General features: G+C 39.0%; 1 protein-coding gene across 2 annotated transcripts in view; it reads left to right on the forward strand.

Moving 5' to 3' along the window:
- The window catches only part of SOS1 (SOS Ras/Rac guanine nucleotide exchange factor 1), a 43,652-nt gene extending 29,661 nt beyond the window's left edge, over window positions 1–13,991 (forward strand). For both annotated transcript variants that reach the window (XM_042810247.1, XM_042810257.1), the window contains 12 exons: window positions 2,812–2,893; window positions 3,273–3,395; window positions 3,931–4,034; window positions 5,149–5,371; window positions 6,055–6,174; window positions 6,485–6,647; window positions 7,048–7,165; window positions 8,345–8,517; window positions 9,339–9,455; window positions 9,632–9,896; window positions 10,972–11,090; window positions 12,395–13,991. In XM_042810247.1, the coding sequence (XP_042666181.1) occupies window positions 2,812–2,893; window positions 3,273–3,395; window positions 3,931–4,034; window positions 5,149–5,371; window positions 6,055–6,174; window positions 6,485–6,647; window positions 7,048–7,165; window positions 8,345–8,517; window positions 9,339–9,455; window positions 9,632–9,896; window positions 10,972–11,090; window positions 12,395–12,889 (2,102 nt within the window). In that variant the 3' untranslated portion in view covers window positions 12,890–13,991. The remainder of the gene's footprint in view (window positions 1–2,811; window positions 2,894–3,272; window positions 3,396–3,930; window positions 4,035–5,148; window positions 5,372–6,054; window positions 6,175–6,484; window positions 6,648–7,047; window positions 7,166–8,344; window positions 8,518–9,338; window positions 9,456–9,631; window positions 9,897–10,971; window positions 11,091–12,394) is intronic.
- Window positions 13,992–17,126: the final 3,135 nt, after the last annotated feature.

Raw genomic sequence — 17,126 nt, forward strand, 5'->3', positions numbered from 1 at the left:
CTTTTCCAGGGAAACAAAGGAATAGAGATTTAGTGACTCAGCAAAAAAAAAGAAAAAAAGGCTCCTGTACAGGAAATGAGGTCCATTTCCTACATAAATCATTCAGTGTTTTGTTGCATTTTGTGAGATGCAGCGAGGAGGTCAACCACTTTCCATAGTAACCCTTTAGCTGTTGTGTACATGCACAACTGAGTGCAGAGCTTCTCTTCTGCTTTGAGATGTAGGAAAATGGTTATCCCTGTGGTACGTAACCACATAGCTGCAGATTGTTGTTTCTTTTTTTGCACCAGAGTAGGGTTGTGCATATGTGATTGTCATCTTAAAAGAAGAGCATTGACTTAGGCCAGAATGGCAAGACGTGACTTCTCCGATGTCTGATCTCAGATGCACTGTTATGCTAGTTCTGGATCTGTCCAAAGACAGTTTTTTGGTGTAGCCGTGAATCTTTGCTAAGATGTTCTTATAAGGAGTAATCACAGGTGTAATCGCAGAGGTTGTGCTGATTTGTTGGCAGTAGCTGAAGTTGAGGGTAGTTGATTATTGAAGTCCGAGAGCACTCAGGTCATATCTCTGCTTTTCTGTCCTATGTAAAGATCCACATGAGACAGTAGGTAGGTGTGTTTGACCTTTTGCTTTTCCTCCCTCACGTCCAAGACGAGGCACAGCTTTTCAGCAGATTGTTTTGTTTTGTTGTGGAATAGAGAGTCCCTGGCAGCTGAGCCGTAACACAGCCGCTCTGCTGGGATCCAGCCCTGAGAAGGGAAGACAGGCTGTCCACATAGCCGTGGGCTGGAGCAGCCAAGCTGGGAAGGAGGCTCCCCAGCACAATAGCTTTCCTTGTATTTCAACCTGAGGGAAGCAGCCCTGCCATTGGAAATTCAAATTCTCGTGCCATTTGCATACTGTGGTGGATATTACTAGTTTTAGTGTGCTCTGTGTTTAGTATCTCCTCCTTTTCCTGATACTTACTTAATAGCAGCTAGGTTAGGTGGTACCAAGATTGGAAACTCAGGGCATTTTTTTTATCTATAGAGCAGTGCTCTTCTATTTTTAAAGCTTTGATATGTTAAGAGCGCTTGTGCGTCATCATAGTGTCCGTTTCCTTTCTTAAGGAATTCAAGGGTGATTATTTATAAATCCTTGTAGAACAAGTTATTGTTCTTTTTTAGCTTTAAAATGGGCTGTATTGAAGAGAGAATTATCACATGAGCAGACATCCTGACTAACTAGTGTTGTCTGTATTGTTTTTTAACACTTGCTCATATATTGTACGCTGTTTTGAGTTGCAGATTTTGCTAGTGAGATAACAAGGTTAGATTTGATTTTCTGATGTACTTCATTTGAAATTCAATATGTATTGTGGATTTAGACATTGAGTATACCTGTAAATAACAACAGGCATGACTCAGGGTTTGCTTCGCTTTCAAATAGACAAACACCATTTAGGGTGGGTGAAGTCTGCAGAATGCAAGCTGTGAAAATGTGAGCGACTGTATTTGGTTATGTACTTGGGTTTTAGGACATGAAAAATCACGTAGTTTTGTGATGAGGATGGAGACAGAATGTTCTTTATGCAGAAGGATTTGGAGCTTGGCCTTTGAAAAGTGCAGTTTCAAGCAGAGCTATCATGTTAAGAAAAAAGGAGTAACGAAGAAAACAAAGATGATAAAGCAGACTAGCCAATGTATTGTTCAGGAAATAGGAATTAGCATACGACAGAAATGCAAGGAAATGCTGGGTGACATAAGGCATGGCTCATCTGTGCAGTGTGTCTCTGCAAACTGCTGCCTCAGTGAAGGGCACCACGAGGTTTCAGAAAAGGCAGAGTGTTTATGATGCACAACATGAATGGTTAGAGAGGATTTTTGTCAAGGTCATGAAACAAGTTTGATATGATGTGTAAACTTAGGTGATATAATGCAGCATTTCTTCTTGCATTACAGGTTATAAGGACTCCTGTTTCAAGTCCTGTATGCTATTCAGCCACTTTGTATGAGAAAAATTAGAACATCTGGTTTGGTTTTTATAAAATCTGTATACGTGTTTAATGTGCAAAGCCACTGCAACCTGCTCATTAACTTTCAGTGATAGCAACGTTGACCTTTTTCAAGTCAGCTCTGTGTAGCGCCAGCAAGCTGTCACTGTACTTCCTCACACTCGAAAACAAATAGGTTTGCTTTTGTAATTAAGGGAAATGCTTTGGTTTTCTGTTTTCAGTTCTTACTTTGTTATTAAAACTATTTTGAATATCTAAAACTAGTACGTAATCAGTGTATATTGAGTCTGTTTGTTTTCTTGAAGTAAAATGAACCTGATATAACTGAAAAACTACCTCACCTTCCTTAGCAGACATGAGCTGGGCATGAGTTGTACCAGTTTGGGGAGAACAATCTCCATGCCAGAGAGTTAAACCATTCCTATCAAATGCAAAATTACCTGCTGTAGTTTTTGAGTTATTTTAGCACTTTTGTCAAAAAACAAAGTTGTTTGCTTAGATGGCTCATAAACTCATCTATTTAATGTTTTCAGAGTATTTCAAAAGAAATTCAGTCTTTTAATAATGGAAGGGAGAAGAAGTCATTTTTATGCTTTTCAATCAGAATTAAAATTGCATTTTGAGTTCTGCTTTTTATTGCTATTTTGAGTGATTCCGAATTGTTACCAAAGCAGTTTTATTTTATATTATCTTCTCTGTAAGTTTGATAGGCTAACATCCTTAATTTCAAAGGATATAGTTTGACTTCAGGTTATTTTTAAGTATAAAACACTAGAGAATTGCTGACATGAGCATAAAATTATTCTTTCTCTTAGATCCCAACTTTGTTCGGACTTTTCTCACAACGTACAGATCCTTCTGTAAACCCCAGGAGTTGTTGAGTCTGCTAATAGAAAGGTATGCCACTGGTGTTGTTCAAACGAAGTGCGTTATTTGTTTTGGTTTTGACTTGGAGTAGAATTGTAAGACTTTTCTGGTTGGCTTTGTTCCATTCCAAACAATTTTTAAGCAGTTGTCAAAGATTGAAGGGTACCAAGGAATGCAGGTAAAATGCAGCTGTATCCAGAAGTTTTAGGATTATTTGGATGTACAATTTTGTCTGTGAAATCTGTATTATTATTGAATTTAGCTGATTTTCCTATGGTTACCAAAAAATAAAATCCTGACATGTGGAAACCATCTGAATTTCAAGTTATCTTAATCACCATTTATTCATATGAGCAAGATTAGTGTAATGGGTGATGTGATTGGTGCTTACCCCCATCTCTTGTGCTAGATTTGAAATTCCAGAACCTGAGCCAACAGAAGCTGATCGTATTGCTATGGAGAATGGAGACCAACCTCTTAGTGCTGAGCTAAAAAGATTTAGAAAGGAGTACATTCAACCTGTGCAGCTACGGTGAGTACTGTAGCAATGGGAACAAAAGTGGCTTCCATTTAAGTATTTTAAATACCAGATTTTTGGCTGCAGGGGCTTTTTTTTGATAGCCTTTCTTGTAGATGATTTGTTGGACAACACAGAGGCGTCAGTCAGCTGTTTTGGCTTTGCTTCCTTAAAATCTGGTGGGAATTTGAATTCATGGCATGAAAGGCCTCGGTAAAGGCTTTTCCTGAGTTTTAAACCATAGATGTGCCACTGCATTTCAATTAGTCATGGCTTGGAGGCTTTTACAGAATCTTTCAGTGAGACATGGCTTTCCTGAAAAAATTATGCAGAGAACATTTTAAACTTTTTTTTGTTTGTTTTAACGAATCGTAACATTACTGTGGCTTCTTTAAAGTAAAACATGTCTTTAGCTGGTGAAATGTGGACAGCAGAATGATTCCATTTGTTCTCCTATTTCTGATTTTCTGTGAACCCTTGACTTCCAAAAGTTTTGAAATGCTGGACATGAAGATAGGCCACGTTGTGGACTGATGCTTTATTTTTGCAGAGTATTAAATGTATGTCGACACTGGGTAGAGCACCACTTCTATGACTTTGAAAGAGATGCTGATCTTCTGCAACGTTTGGAGGAATTCATTGGAACAGTACGAGGTATTTATGTTGTCTTATTTGTGTTTATCTTAAAGCATACGTATGGAATGGAATCACTTCTCCTTTCACTGTCTGGATAAAGAAAAATGTAACTTTCTGCTTATTAAATACTTGAGGGGAAAAAAAAGAGCATAAAAAACCTCAAAACAAGACCTAGTCTTGAAAGTCTGACCTCTGTTCAAAAGAAATAATACTTTATTTACATCCTTAATTATAAGTTCTATCCAATGAGGTGACTGAAGCCTATGAAAAATAATGACAATTGAGTGGTGCTCAGGACAGAATAATTGCTTTGACTGTCCTCATAAGCTATACACAGGTGTAATATTTTGTACATGTTTGGCAGTAGAGACCACTATTTTGTTAAAACAAGGATTTCTCAACTATTTCACAGCCCTGCATGCCAGGCCTACAGATCATCTTGTACAGGTCTTTTCTTTTCCCCTATAAGAACAATTGGAACAACTACAGGAATAATTTGTAGGAAAAGATTGCACTGGAAAAGTCTTCAGTGCTTCTTAAGCCAAGAAGAAGTAGAGAATGAACCAGCTAGTTGAATGTCAACTACTTGTAAATTTTCAATGAAATTGCCATTGAATGTGTAAAATTCTTAGCCTGTAGGGCTAAACAGGCATTTGTCCTTTGGACTTAATTCCCTGTTTTGATGATAGATTGTGATTGAGGGAGAAGCTTCTCCCTCTTCATTCTTCTGTCCTTTGTGATCTGAGGTAAGCAAGTACTCTTGCCAACAGTGTGAAGTTGCGGTTTTTCACAGAAGTGCACTTTGGCCAAAAAAAAAAAAAAAAAAGTTATTTTCCATAAACTCGTAAAGTCAAAAAAATAAAAATACCACTTAAGAGCAGGAGCCTTATTTGAGGTGTTCTGAATTGTGCCTGGACAAGCTGGTCGTGCTTAGCATTGACTTTTGAGGGATTCTTCTTCATATATTTGAAAGTTTCGAGAGTTGTGTGGGAATATCATGTATGCAGTTCTAAAGAGTTGGGTAGCTTTACTGTACTGGGGGAGAGAGTTGCACCGGAAACATCCAGTTATACAGACATCATTGAAAAAAGCAGCAGTAAGAGTAACTAAGAAGTAATTTTGTCTCTGCCAGGCAAAGCAATGAAGAAATGGGTTGAATCGATCACAAAGATAATCAACCGGAAAAAGCAGGCACAAGCCATTGGGCCAAGCCACAACATTACTTTTGAAAGCCCGCCTCCAGCGATCGAATGGCACATAAGCAAACCAGGACACACAGAGACTTTTGACTTGCTCACTTTGCATCCAATAGAAATTGCTCGGCAGCTCACTTTACTTGAGTCAGATTTTTACAGGTAACTTTCCTCCATTGAAAAACACATGGACAAAAAAAAAACAAACCACAAAATATCCTCCAGCATGAAATTGTTTCTGCGGTCCCCTGCTGTGAAGCCCCCCGGTAGGTCAAGGGACTTCACCAATACTGTATATTAATTTGTTATTTTTTTAGAAAACAAAAATCTTAAAGCCATTACCTGAGTCAGTCTTACCCTCCCCAGTTCAACATGGAGCAGCTGATGCGTACTATTAGTTGCACTGTGCTGCACAATTCTCCTGATACTTTCCAACTAGATCAATCTTTGAGAAGTATGAATATGAATTAAATCAGTTTTCTTCATATCTTCGTTTGTGAAGTAAATTATGGAACATGTCAGATCTCATCAGATGTCTGTGAGAGGTCGTTCTGGTGCTGGGAGCTCACATCTTATTGTGGTGAATGGGATGTGGACTTCATTCTACATTTAGATGAACAGAGGTGATTAATAGTCAATATAAATTGAAAAATATTTACATACTAATAAAACCAACCAAACGTACCACTCACCCAGGTCACATGTTGAATGTGAGATCATAGATGGAACTGAGAATTCAGTTCCAAGTACTAATTTCAAGTTCCCTGGAAGTAAAAAGGGTTTGGAAAAATATCTTTTTTCATGCCTGTAATCGCATTTTTTAATGCATGTGTCTGCTTTTCTAGAGCTGTGCAGCCATCTGAACTAGTTGGAAGTGTGTGGACAAAGGAAGATAAAGAAATTAATTCTCCCAATCTTCTCAAAATGATAAGGCATACAACTAATCTTACTTTGTGGTTTGAAAAGTAAGTGACTTTCCTAAATCTGCATGTACTCCATTACTAAACATTTACAATACATTTGGAAGTATACTGTGAAAAATTCTAGATCGTGATGTTTGGATGCTACATGTGGTCCCTGAAAGAATTTTATTATTATAACAATCTCAGCCTTTTTAGTCTTTATTCTTAGAAGCAGTCTTTATTCTAAAAATGTTCAAAACTGTGCCAAATAATTTGATACACCTCTCATACTTGTTTTTGTTACAAATTCATATTTGCTTTCAAAAAACTCAAAAGCAGTTCAGCACAAAACTAAATGTTCTTGTTTATTTAGATGCATTGTAGAAACAGAAAACCTAGAGGAAAGAGTAATTGTAGTGAGCCGAATAATTGAAATCCTGCAAGTTTTTCAAGAGCTAAACAACTTCAATGGCGTCCTTGAGATTGTCAGTGCCATGAACTCTGCAGCAGTGTATAGGCTGGATCACACATTTGAGGTACAGTAAATTGTTTTCCATTCTTGGCGTAGAAGGGTAATGCAGTACACTGTAGCTAACTAGAAATCTTTGCGAAGCGTGTCCTTCATTGAAGGAACAGGGAAGATAAATACCTTCCTGCCCTCCCCTCCCTGTCCCTCTCCCCCAGCCCCAAAAAACCAGAATCATTTAGGATGTAAAAGGAAGGGGTTTTTTTTACCCATTTATTTTTTCTTGGTTTCAGAAGCTAGAAATCAATCCTCATTTAAGGTAGAAAAAGCTACTGAGATCCTGAGATACTGGGGCACTGTCCTCATGGTCACTGACTGAAGCATCAGTGAGAGGCCACTACACTCATGATTGTTGCTGGGCTGTGCTGTTACACTGTCTTCACAAGAGCCTGTTTCATCTCTCTCTTTAGCAAATTCCGAGTCGTCAGAAGAAGATTTTGGAAGAAGCTTACGAACTGAGTGAGGATCACTATAAGAAATACTTGGCAAAACTCAGGTCCATTAATCCTCCTTGCGTGCCTTTTTTTGGTATGTACCTGTGTTTCTCAGTGAGCTGTGTTGTGCATTTGGAAAGTATTGTGACCAACAGCGAGAAGTCAGTTTTAACAGGATATTCAGGTTTGAATTTCAGCTGCCCAGACATCAAAGCATTTTCCCTGGCTTACTTAAACTAGCAACAGGACTGACTGTAAGAGAAAAATCATTAATTGCCTTTATGTGAAGGAAATGTTAAATTGACTATTGATTGCAGATATTATTTGTGGGAAAAATAAGTTTACCTGGAATTCCTTATTTATATTTGTGCTTCTTTTTTTTTCTTTTTTTTCTTTTTTTTTTTACCTTAAGTGCAGTTTGAACTGTGTCATGACCATAACTGCCTTAAGTGGAAGATGGGCACTTTTAGAAATACTGATGCTCAACACCTCCAAAGAATTATGCAAATAGCATTTCTGTTCTGTAGCAAGCTGCTTGGATGTTTGTTGCTGATCATTTCTGATTCTCACAGTACTTGTTCTTGTCCAGCATAGACATCAGGCCAGAAATGAAAGAAAATTATTTTAATAGCTTTTTTAGCATTTTAGAGATTTGGGGAAGATGCACTCTAGAGTTCTGCAGAGAAATACAAGATCAACTAAGAAAACTTCTGTCCTGCTTCAGAGATAAGTAGGTTAGCAGGACCACAAGTGGAGAGTTACAGTTCTCTTAAGCTGTGCTCGGAGGGGTCGTAATGGCTGTTCTCCACAGGTCGTTTATGGACTTGAGAAGTCTCTTTTCTCTTTTAACATCACAATGTGATGTAATTATGAAGGCAGGAGTAGAACAGAAGAATAAAACATTGAAATAAATTTTTTGAGCTTTTCCAGGGTCTCTCATGTTGTAGAGCTGAACTGAGGCAGAGTAAAGCACTTCAGTGTACTCTTGTGTTGCAGAATGCTTGTAGTGTTCAGTTGTGTAAGCTTCCTAAACTGTGGAAAGATGCAAAGACTTTAAAATTTTGATGCAAAAGGCAGATTTCAGGAGAAGGCATATTAAAGTATTTAAATTATTGCTTTCAAAATGAACTCTGACTCTTACAGAACCCAATTGAGAATACTTCTAAGTAATCAAAATACGGAAATTAAGTTATTTAAGAATTATTTGTATTCCATCCATACCTTTCCTCTCTGTTCTGCACTATGTATTTAGAATCCTTTGTGTTCTTCCCAGGAATTTACTTAACTAACATTTTAAAGACAGAAGAAGGCAATCCTGAATTTCTAAAGCGACATGGAAAAGAACTCATAAATTTCAGCAAGAGAAGAAAAGTAGCTGAAATAACTGGAGAGATACAACAGTACCAGAACCAGCCATATTGTTTAAGAGTAGAATTTGACATTAGGGTAAGTGACATCACTTCTGTGTGTCTGCACACTGAGGTACCTGTATGTGGTTGTGCCAGCTGATAGGCCATAAGATCAACTGCATTAGAAATGAGCAAGAAGTCTACATTAACATTTCTGTCAAGTCTGTAAGAAAGGAAGTAATCTCCATGCTTGCAGATTTTTTGTTTTCTGGGGGGGAAAGGGGAAAGGAGATGAGGGGTTAATTTCATCTGTTGAGGTACTGGTCAATAGATCTTGGTCAGTTCTAAACAGGAACAGAAACTACCAGATTCTCACTGTCCTCAGTCAGTCTCGTGTTTGGAGTCAGACCAGTTGTCTCTTTCTTCCTCTGTTATTTCCTTCACATGTACAGGTTTTACCTGGCAGCACTATGTGCACTTCATATATTGGTGGTGATGATGCTTACAATTCTGTCTGAGGTTGCATTTGTTCTGCTTGATCTTTGGTGTTCATGAGATCTTTTGGTATTTTTTCCTCCACAGAGTTTGACAAAATCATTCTGAGAGCAGTCTTGCTGTGCATCAGTGTAGGGATAAACTGTACAACTTCTTCTGAGGGCGTTTAGGCTAACCGGTTCTGATTTTTGCCCTGCAGAAAATGCTGAGGGTACTAGCACAGTTAGTTCTGCAGGCCAGGCACAGAGCTAACAGGGTTGAAAGCACACTGGCAACATGCAAGTCTACTAACTTTAAAATCTGTCCTTGCTACTGACCTGAGTGTTTTTTCTGTGGAACAGTTAGGATCATTTACACAGTAGATGGAAACATCGCAGAAGTGTCTTAGTTGATGTAATTTTTATTTGCCTTCTTGTATTTCAGAGATTTTTTGAAAACCTGAATCCGATGGGAAGCAGCATGGAGACAGAATTTACAGATTATCTGTTCAACAAGTCACTAGAGATAGAGCCGCGAAATGTGAAGCCTCCACCAAGATTTGTTAGTATTCGTATGCTTTTTCATTTTCTCCCCAGAAATGCTTACAGTTGTCTTTCAGAGATAGAAGTGGTCTTAGATCTCTAACTTCATAAATGCAGAACTATGCTTCGGTGATGTTTTTTGTTGGTGGTGGTGCGTTTTTTTTAATTTTTTTTTTGTCTTTTTTGTTATTTCAGCCCAAAAAGTACAGCTATCCTCTCAAGTCCCCAGGTGTTCGGCCATCTAATCCAAGGCCAGGTACCATGAGACACCCTACACCCCTGCAACAGGAACCAAGAAAAATTAGTTACAGCCGCATCCCAGAGAGTGAGACAGAAACTACAGCATCTGCACCAAACTCTCCACGAACGCCTTTGACCCCGCCCCCTGCTTCTGCTACTTCAAGTACTACAGATGCCTGCAGTGTGTTTGACTCGGATCCTTCAAGTCCTTTTCATGCAAGTAGGTGATAGTAGGTAGAGTGTGAAGGCTACGTATTAGATTTTGTGATCCTAAACAGGTAAAACTTTAGTCTTCTAAAGTGACTATAGAAACATAATCACTTTCTGTCTCCTTGCAGCAAGAAAAACTTTAAGTGTGTTTTACTACATTTTATTATTAGTTCTTGTTGTAAGGGGAGAAAGTGAACAGAATTAGGCATGTTGGGTATTACATGTCTTTGGAGAAACTTAAAGCAGAAAGACAAAGATGCGTCGTCTTTGCTCGTGTATGTCCCAATTTGTAGCATTTGCTGCCAGTTGTGTGTGCAGAGTGTGTTTGGTGACTAGTGAGAATAGACATGAATGTTCTGCAGGTAACTTAGTCTGCTGCCTGCCATTACAAATCAGTTTCAGGGCGCATGAGTGTTTTTCCTGAATAACTTCAGATCTGTGTTGTCCTGCTTTAAATCAATCAAGACCTATGACACTATTTTTCTTCTGTCTTCACTAGCATGCAAAGAAGCTTGTACTTTATGGTGTGCTTTCAGTAGTTTTTACAGGACACGGTGCCCTGTAATGTATGAGGGCTTTCAAAGGAAATACAGGGTTAGTTGCACATTGTGCAGGTTGCCACAAAGAGGTGAAGTAACTTGATAAAAGCAGAAATTGCTTAGCAGTGCAGTGGCATTGCTGAGAGTCCTAGCTGGTTTACTGAATATTTCTTCATAAGAAGATATTTCTTCACTGTTGGATTGACACATCAGCTGCAAGTTCAGGATATGGTTTTAATGCTGCTGTGATACAAGAACAGCTTTGTGGTGTGGGTTTTGGTCTTGAGGATTACTTACGAAAGTGCAAGAATTAATGGCCACAGAGGTTATCGCAGTTCAGAAAAGCAGTTTGAAGTCTTCAAGTCAGGTGGCTGTTCAGTGGTATATTTCTTTAACACCTTCTTGCTTCATGCTGCATTTTATGAGCAAATAATTTACTAACTTAAAGGTATGTTGCCTTTAATGAACCATTATTGGCATGATAAAGGAAATATGCTGTATTGAACAAAACCTCATTATTGAGATTTTTCTCTCTGTGTTCGCTAGGATCTGCTTCTGTGTCATCCATAAGCTTTACCAAAACTTCAGATGAAGCTCATGTTCCCCCACCAGTTCCTCCACGAAGAAGACCAGAGTCTGCCCCAGCTGAATCCTCCCCATCAAAAGTAAGTTACAGCTAAAAAGGGCATTTTTTCTAGGAAAAAGGAGGAGAGTATTGTAGAAAAAAGAAATTTTTAAAGATAGCACTGCATTTTTGAACATCTCTATGTTAAACATTAAGCAACCACATATTTCAGGCCTGCTCAGGTCAGCCTCACCATCTTGCTGCTCATCTGCTGTGATTAGGTCCTTTAAAGCTTTGGGCAGATGTTTCTGTCTGCCATGATGTTGTAGAAGATTATTTTGGTTTGTATGGTTTAGGGTAAAGAATTGAAGAAACAGTAATGATGGAATTTGATGAGCACTCCTTAGTCCCCTGAAATAATGAATGAATAATGAATTCATTACAGTATTTGACCCTGGATGCTGTGCTGCTCATTGCTTTCATTCTGGATTGCCTGTCCTGTTTTCCTGCCTGTTTGAGCCACTGCTACTTTTTCCTTCTGCATTTGTGAGCTAATCTAGCTTTTGTTTAGGCAGTGTTGAATTTCTCTTGATTTCAGTGGGATTTGACTGATGGCTACAGAGAATTGGATAGATTTGAAGACCTCACTCAAAATTGCTTTGTAGCATATATGCCTTTCAACTTTCAGGAGAGCTTCTGTATATCACTAAAGCAAGATGTCCTTTTCAGACTGTAGGTGACTGTGTTGTCAACCAACAGATTTCAGTGTGTCACAATCCTATCAAAATGCAGTTGAAAACATTATAGATATGTTAGTGTGGTGACAACCAATTACCCTGTGATTGTGGACTGCAGCTTGGGAACCATTCACTTCAGTAATACTACTTAGCTCCATCTTCTGAGTGTAGTATATTTTTTTGTTCTGTTCAGCACCATCTGCCCCTCTTTGTTCTTCATTTTCTTGGAGAAATACCTGATTATCCAGGTTCCTATTATCCATCCTTGGTGCCTGTTACTTGGGAGGCAGTGGAAGATACCTAGACCTACCCAGCAGGCAGATCTGGAACCAACATGTTGCTCTGATCACTGCTTGCCTTGCCTTTTTCCCTTTCCATGCATCTTCACTCCCTGCATCCCTGCCTATTAACTCATTATTGATATACCCATGCTCTCCCCTGGTACACATCTAGTCTGCTTGTCTTTTCTACATGCATCATGCTGAGAAACATATTTTTCAGGCACTGCTTGGCTACTCCCCATCTTCATTGCGCACTTGCTTGCTGTGTCTCCTGCTTAAGTGGATAGATCAGTCTGCATGGCAGGAGTCCCGCTTCCATTTCACAGCAGGGTCTTGTTCTTTGCCACTCTAAAACTTCTATTAAATGAAATGTTTGTGTACCTCAGATTACTTCTGCGCACCTGGACAGCCCGCCAGCAATCCCTCCTAGGCAACCAACCTCTAAAGTGTATTCACCAAGGTACTCGGTGCCTGACCGGACCTGCATCTCTGACCCCCCTGAAAGCCCTCCTGTGTTACCACCACGAGAACCTGTGCGAACTCCAGATGTTTTCTCTAGCTCACCACTACACCTCCAGCCTCCACCACTGGGGAGAAAAAGCGAACTTGGTAACACCTTTTTCCCAAACAGTCCCTCTCCATTTACTCCCCCTCCCCCTCAGACACCTTCTCCACATGTAGCACGGAGGCATCTTCCATCACCACCATTGATACAGCAAGATGTGGACCTCCATTCTGTCGCTGGACCACCTGTTCCTCCACGACAAAGCACTTCTCAACATATCCCAAAGCTTCCTCCAAAAACTTACAAAAGGGAGCACACACACCCATCGATGCATCGAGACGGACCGCCCTTGCTGCAGAATGCCCACTCCTCCTGAACTGTCCCCTGCGCTGGGAGTTGCGTTTTCCTGGTGCTACGTCTGTTGCTGGCAATGGATGCACTGAACCTGGTGGTGCCAAGGAGTTGGGATGTGTATATGCCAAACACTAAAAACTCTCCAATAAGTTGGAAATGCAGTGTACAGAAACGGAATTGCAAAAACAGACATTCGAGTGGAAGAACTGGTTAACTCGCTGTTCTTGTTTTAGTATGCAAGACATTGTTCTAAGATAATTGGACAACTGATTGTACCAGAAAAACAGACTTGAGGGACTTCTTTGGCCAATGAGCAGAGACTGTATTTGTGTAATGATCTGTAATGTCCAGTACAGGAAGGAAAACAGTCTTGTATCCATCAGTTCCATACAGTGGCACAGTTTTTGGAATGAAAACATTATGCACTTTTTTTAAATCTCAAACAGGGAACTTTATATCCTTCTTAATTTTCTTTTGCTTTACTCCCTGCTTTAAAATACTTTCCTAAAATTGTGAGAAGGACTGTGAGGAAGATCTGTGGTACCTAACTGAGTTAGACTTTAAGGCGTAGCACTGTATTGCGGTCCTGTTTACAAGTTGTTACGATGAGTAGTAGGGGGTACCTAGGCTTCACCAAAGAGGTACTTTATTATTATTTTCTGAAATATTGTGGTGCCAGTTCAAAAATAAATTTTTGCCAGAAAGCATAATGTCTAATTACTGCTTTCTTTAGGTAGAGCAAATGAAAGTCTTACATCATTACAGTGACAGCAAATTTTCTTTAAAAGGCAGCACTATCATCTGGAATAAATATACTACTACATTTAGAAGACTGTTAATTTCTGCTAGGTTATGTCACATTCTTTTTAAGGTTTACTGATAATCCATTTCATGGCTAGTAGCTATTTTTTTGGTCATGCCATGAAAAGAGTCACTTGTGAAAAAGAGCACTCACTGGCCAACTTCCATAGCTATTGTCATATTTTACTAACAATAGATTAATCAGCATACATAGAATTGCCTTGCAGTTGCATAAATCATGTGTATATAGTGAATGTTGCATAAATATACTTGCAGATTGTTTTTAATTTAATTGAAATAAAGATACAAATATGTTTGGCTGACATATGTTAAATTATTACATGGACAAATTACAACACTTTTTTTTTTTTTTTTTTTAGTTAAGCACTGGAGGATGTGAAAGTACGTGTTTTGGTACATTTTTCCCAGTTCAGTCTGTCTACTTCAGTTATAAGAGTCTGAAAAGAAGTCGGTTTTGGCATATGTATCAAAGTAATATCTCAGGATAGGTTAATCCCAAAGTGAATTACTATGTAAGATTTCCTCAGACCTCTTGTATGTCACTTGTTAGGGAAATTCAAACTTATATTAATCTTTACAGTAGCTTGCTGTCTGAATTAGACATGACAGAACATACACTGGCATATGTTTCATGACATGGATTATCCATAAACCTGTGCACTGTTTTTTAACTAGACAATACAGTAATGCATGCCAGCTGTTGAAGAAAGAGCTCTATAGTCACCATTACAGTATGTTTGTGAAGTATCTCACCTTCAGTTAATGAGGCTCGTGAGTCTTAAAATTCTGTCTTGTATCTTTGGGAGAAGAATGCATTTCAGCATCTTGAGAAGTTGTATCATTAGGGGTGATGTCAGTAGACTGGTGATAAGGCTTACCTTTTTAAAGCTTTCTGCAGTGCCATTGATCAGTGCACCTTATCTTTTTGTGTGGTCTTTACATTTCAGAAAGTGTGTTGATCCCATCAACAAAAACGGCAGTTTTCATCATGGACAAATGTTGTAATGTGTCAGTTGTGTTCTTTCTTTGATGTCTTAAATTTTATTTCGAAACGTTTTTCTGGCAAATGAAGAAAAATGAAGATCTCTATTCCTTGGCTTTGGAAGAGAGTGCCCTTACATGGGAGCTTGGCAGAAACACTCAAGCTACAGGAGGTATAACTCGGATTATTGGTTCTTTGGGTGTAAACAACACGATGGACATAATGTTGAAAGCTTCATATAAATTATTAGAGCATTCATGGATTTCCAGGAAAAGCTCCTTAAATTTAGACTTTCTGATCTGTCTCTCTCCTATGCTATTTAGTAGTCAAGGCAGACCAGGCAGAAGGAATACTCAGCTTCTGAGGTGGTCCAGCTAGAATGGAAGACATCACATTGATCCTGCTCATCAACAGGCCTCTTGAATGTCAATAGGCCTCTATTTTTCTTTGTGAAATGGGCAGGATGCTGACTTGCATCCCTGTAATCGAGGTTGAAATTCCTTTATTGGTGGTACTTGGACAGTAGATGATAATGGTAACCATGCAAGAATCTAGATTAAATTTAGCACTTTGGAACCCAGCAGAACAGGTCAGGCATGCAGTGAACAAATCATTGTGTTGACTCAGCTCCAAACAAGAAGGAACAAGAACCAAACCTATTGCGTTTAGGCTGGAAGTTTTGAGTACAACTTGTAAGCCTCTGATTCGTCTCATGGCGGTTTTGTTAATAATTATTTAACCTACAATAACTTTTTATTTGGTTGATGTTTGCTTTACTAACAATACTTCTCATATGGAAATTGAAGTAATTTTTATGGTGTTATGTGGCTGTGGCTAAAATGACTCTGGAATGGTCTGTTGTGACTCAAGGTGGCAACGTGCTGGATAAAGAAATGTGGTTGCTTGAAGGCTGGTCACTGGCTTGGGTGAGTTGCTGTGTATCTCTGGAGTGCCTTACAAGTGGGTAGGAGCTGAAACAGGAGCTAACTGTGTGGCCATGTGATTAAAAATGTGAAGTGCTTAAATAGAGAGATCATAAATTCATAGATGCAGTACTTAATTTGAGCTGTGTCACTCAAGATTTCTACTTCGAGTGTAGGTTAGAGCGACAGTGGACCATGATTGGGTTTGTTCCTTTTCTTCCAGAGAATATCATAGCTGTGTGTTTGCTTAGTGAAGCCCTCTGGAAATTGAGGAGTGCTGGTATTGCAAGCACTGCGCGTTTACTTTCTCAGGAAACCATCACTAGCCTGTTTCTGTAATATGTCTCTCTTAAATCAGGGAGGGAGAGGTCTTTCTTGGTGAGAGTGTACTCATGCTAGTGCATGGGATTTATATCCTTTGGGTTTAGACTGACAGTCACTGGATGTGTAATTATTTTTCTTTTATGGGTTTGATTCAAAAGCAGTTGTGTTACTATTGAAGTCAGTAGACTGTTGTGCTTGCGATAGAGCGTTTTATTTTGTTGCACACAAGGGAGGGTTTTTATTCGAGCTGAAGAGCTGCTTGATCTCATTTGCATCACAGCAGGCTGTGTTGTGTTGTACTGAGTTCACTTTGCGGCTGTTGTCCAGTTGTTAGGTGTGGCATTTTATCGAGGCAGCCTCTACTGCTGGCATTTCTAGCAGTACTGCCATTTCAGCTCTGCTAGAACGCCCTGTTCCTTAATGTTTGCCTTACAAATTAGCAAGTGAAACAAAATGTTACTTAAAGCTTTCTTAAAGCTTTGCTGCTGCCAGCAGTGCTTGCAGCTACAGCATGTTAAGGTCCTTCCTTGGCTTTCTCTTCAAAGCTAATGTCTTTTCCAGACAGGAAGAAGGAGCTTAGTCGGGATATTTTAAGATGATACTTTCAAGTTTGAAAAATCTCGTGGTTATTTGCTGCCTTTTTTAGTCGTTGAGTTGTCATTTCCACACCTAGATGATGGTTAAGCTGGAGGTGTTACAGTTCACGTTCCCTAAGTAGAGAAACACATGGCCCGATACTGTTGTAAAGCCAAAAGTGCTTTTAACATAGTTTGTAAATCCCATGCCTTAATTTCCATTGAAAGCACATTAAGTGCATTTTTCTGTCAACTGTGAGCAAATATTTTTGCCTTTAATAAAAACCAGCACATTTAGTAGCCAACTGCTTCAGCAATATCAGGCAAATAAACTAGAATCACTTCTTTTGACTTCTAGCAAGCAAATGGGAAATGATGTGCCAGCTGCCTGGAAGTGAAAGGAGTACAAAGTGCCAGATGTATGACAATTTCCATAGCCGCCAAAGGTGCCACTTGTTAAAGAGCACCAGTAATATTTTTAAAAAGAAGAATAAAGGAAGGTAGAGAATTGAAGGTGCATGTTATTGGATTTGTTTTGGACAAATTTACTCAAATATTCCTGGGACTTATCCTTTTGTTGTTGTTCTTTTCGTAAGGACAAACTTTGGATTGCAGTATTTTTACTCCAGTGTG

The sequence above is a fragment of the Centrocercus urophasianus genome, unplaced genomic scaffold, assembly GCF_019232065.1.
Source record: "Centrocercus urophasianus isolate 14NV4802_14NV808 unplaced genomic scaffold, USGS_Curo_1.0 seq_10, whole genome shotgun sequence".
In the NCBI taxonomy this organism is placed as follows: Eukaryota; Metazoa; Chordata; class Aves; order Galliformes; family Phasianidae; genus Centrocercus; species Centrocercus urophasianus.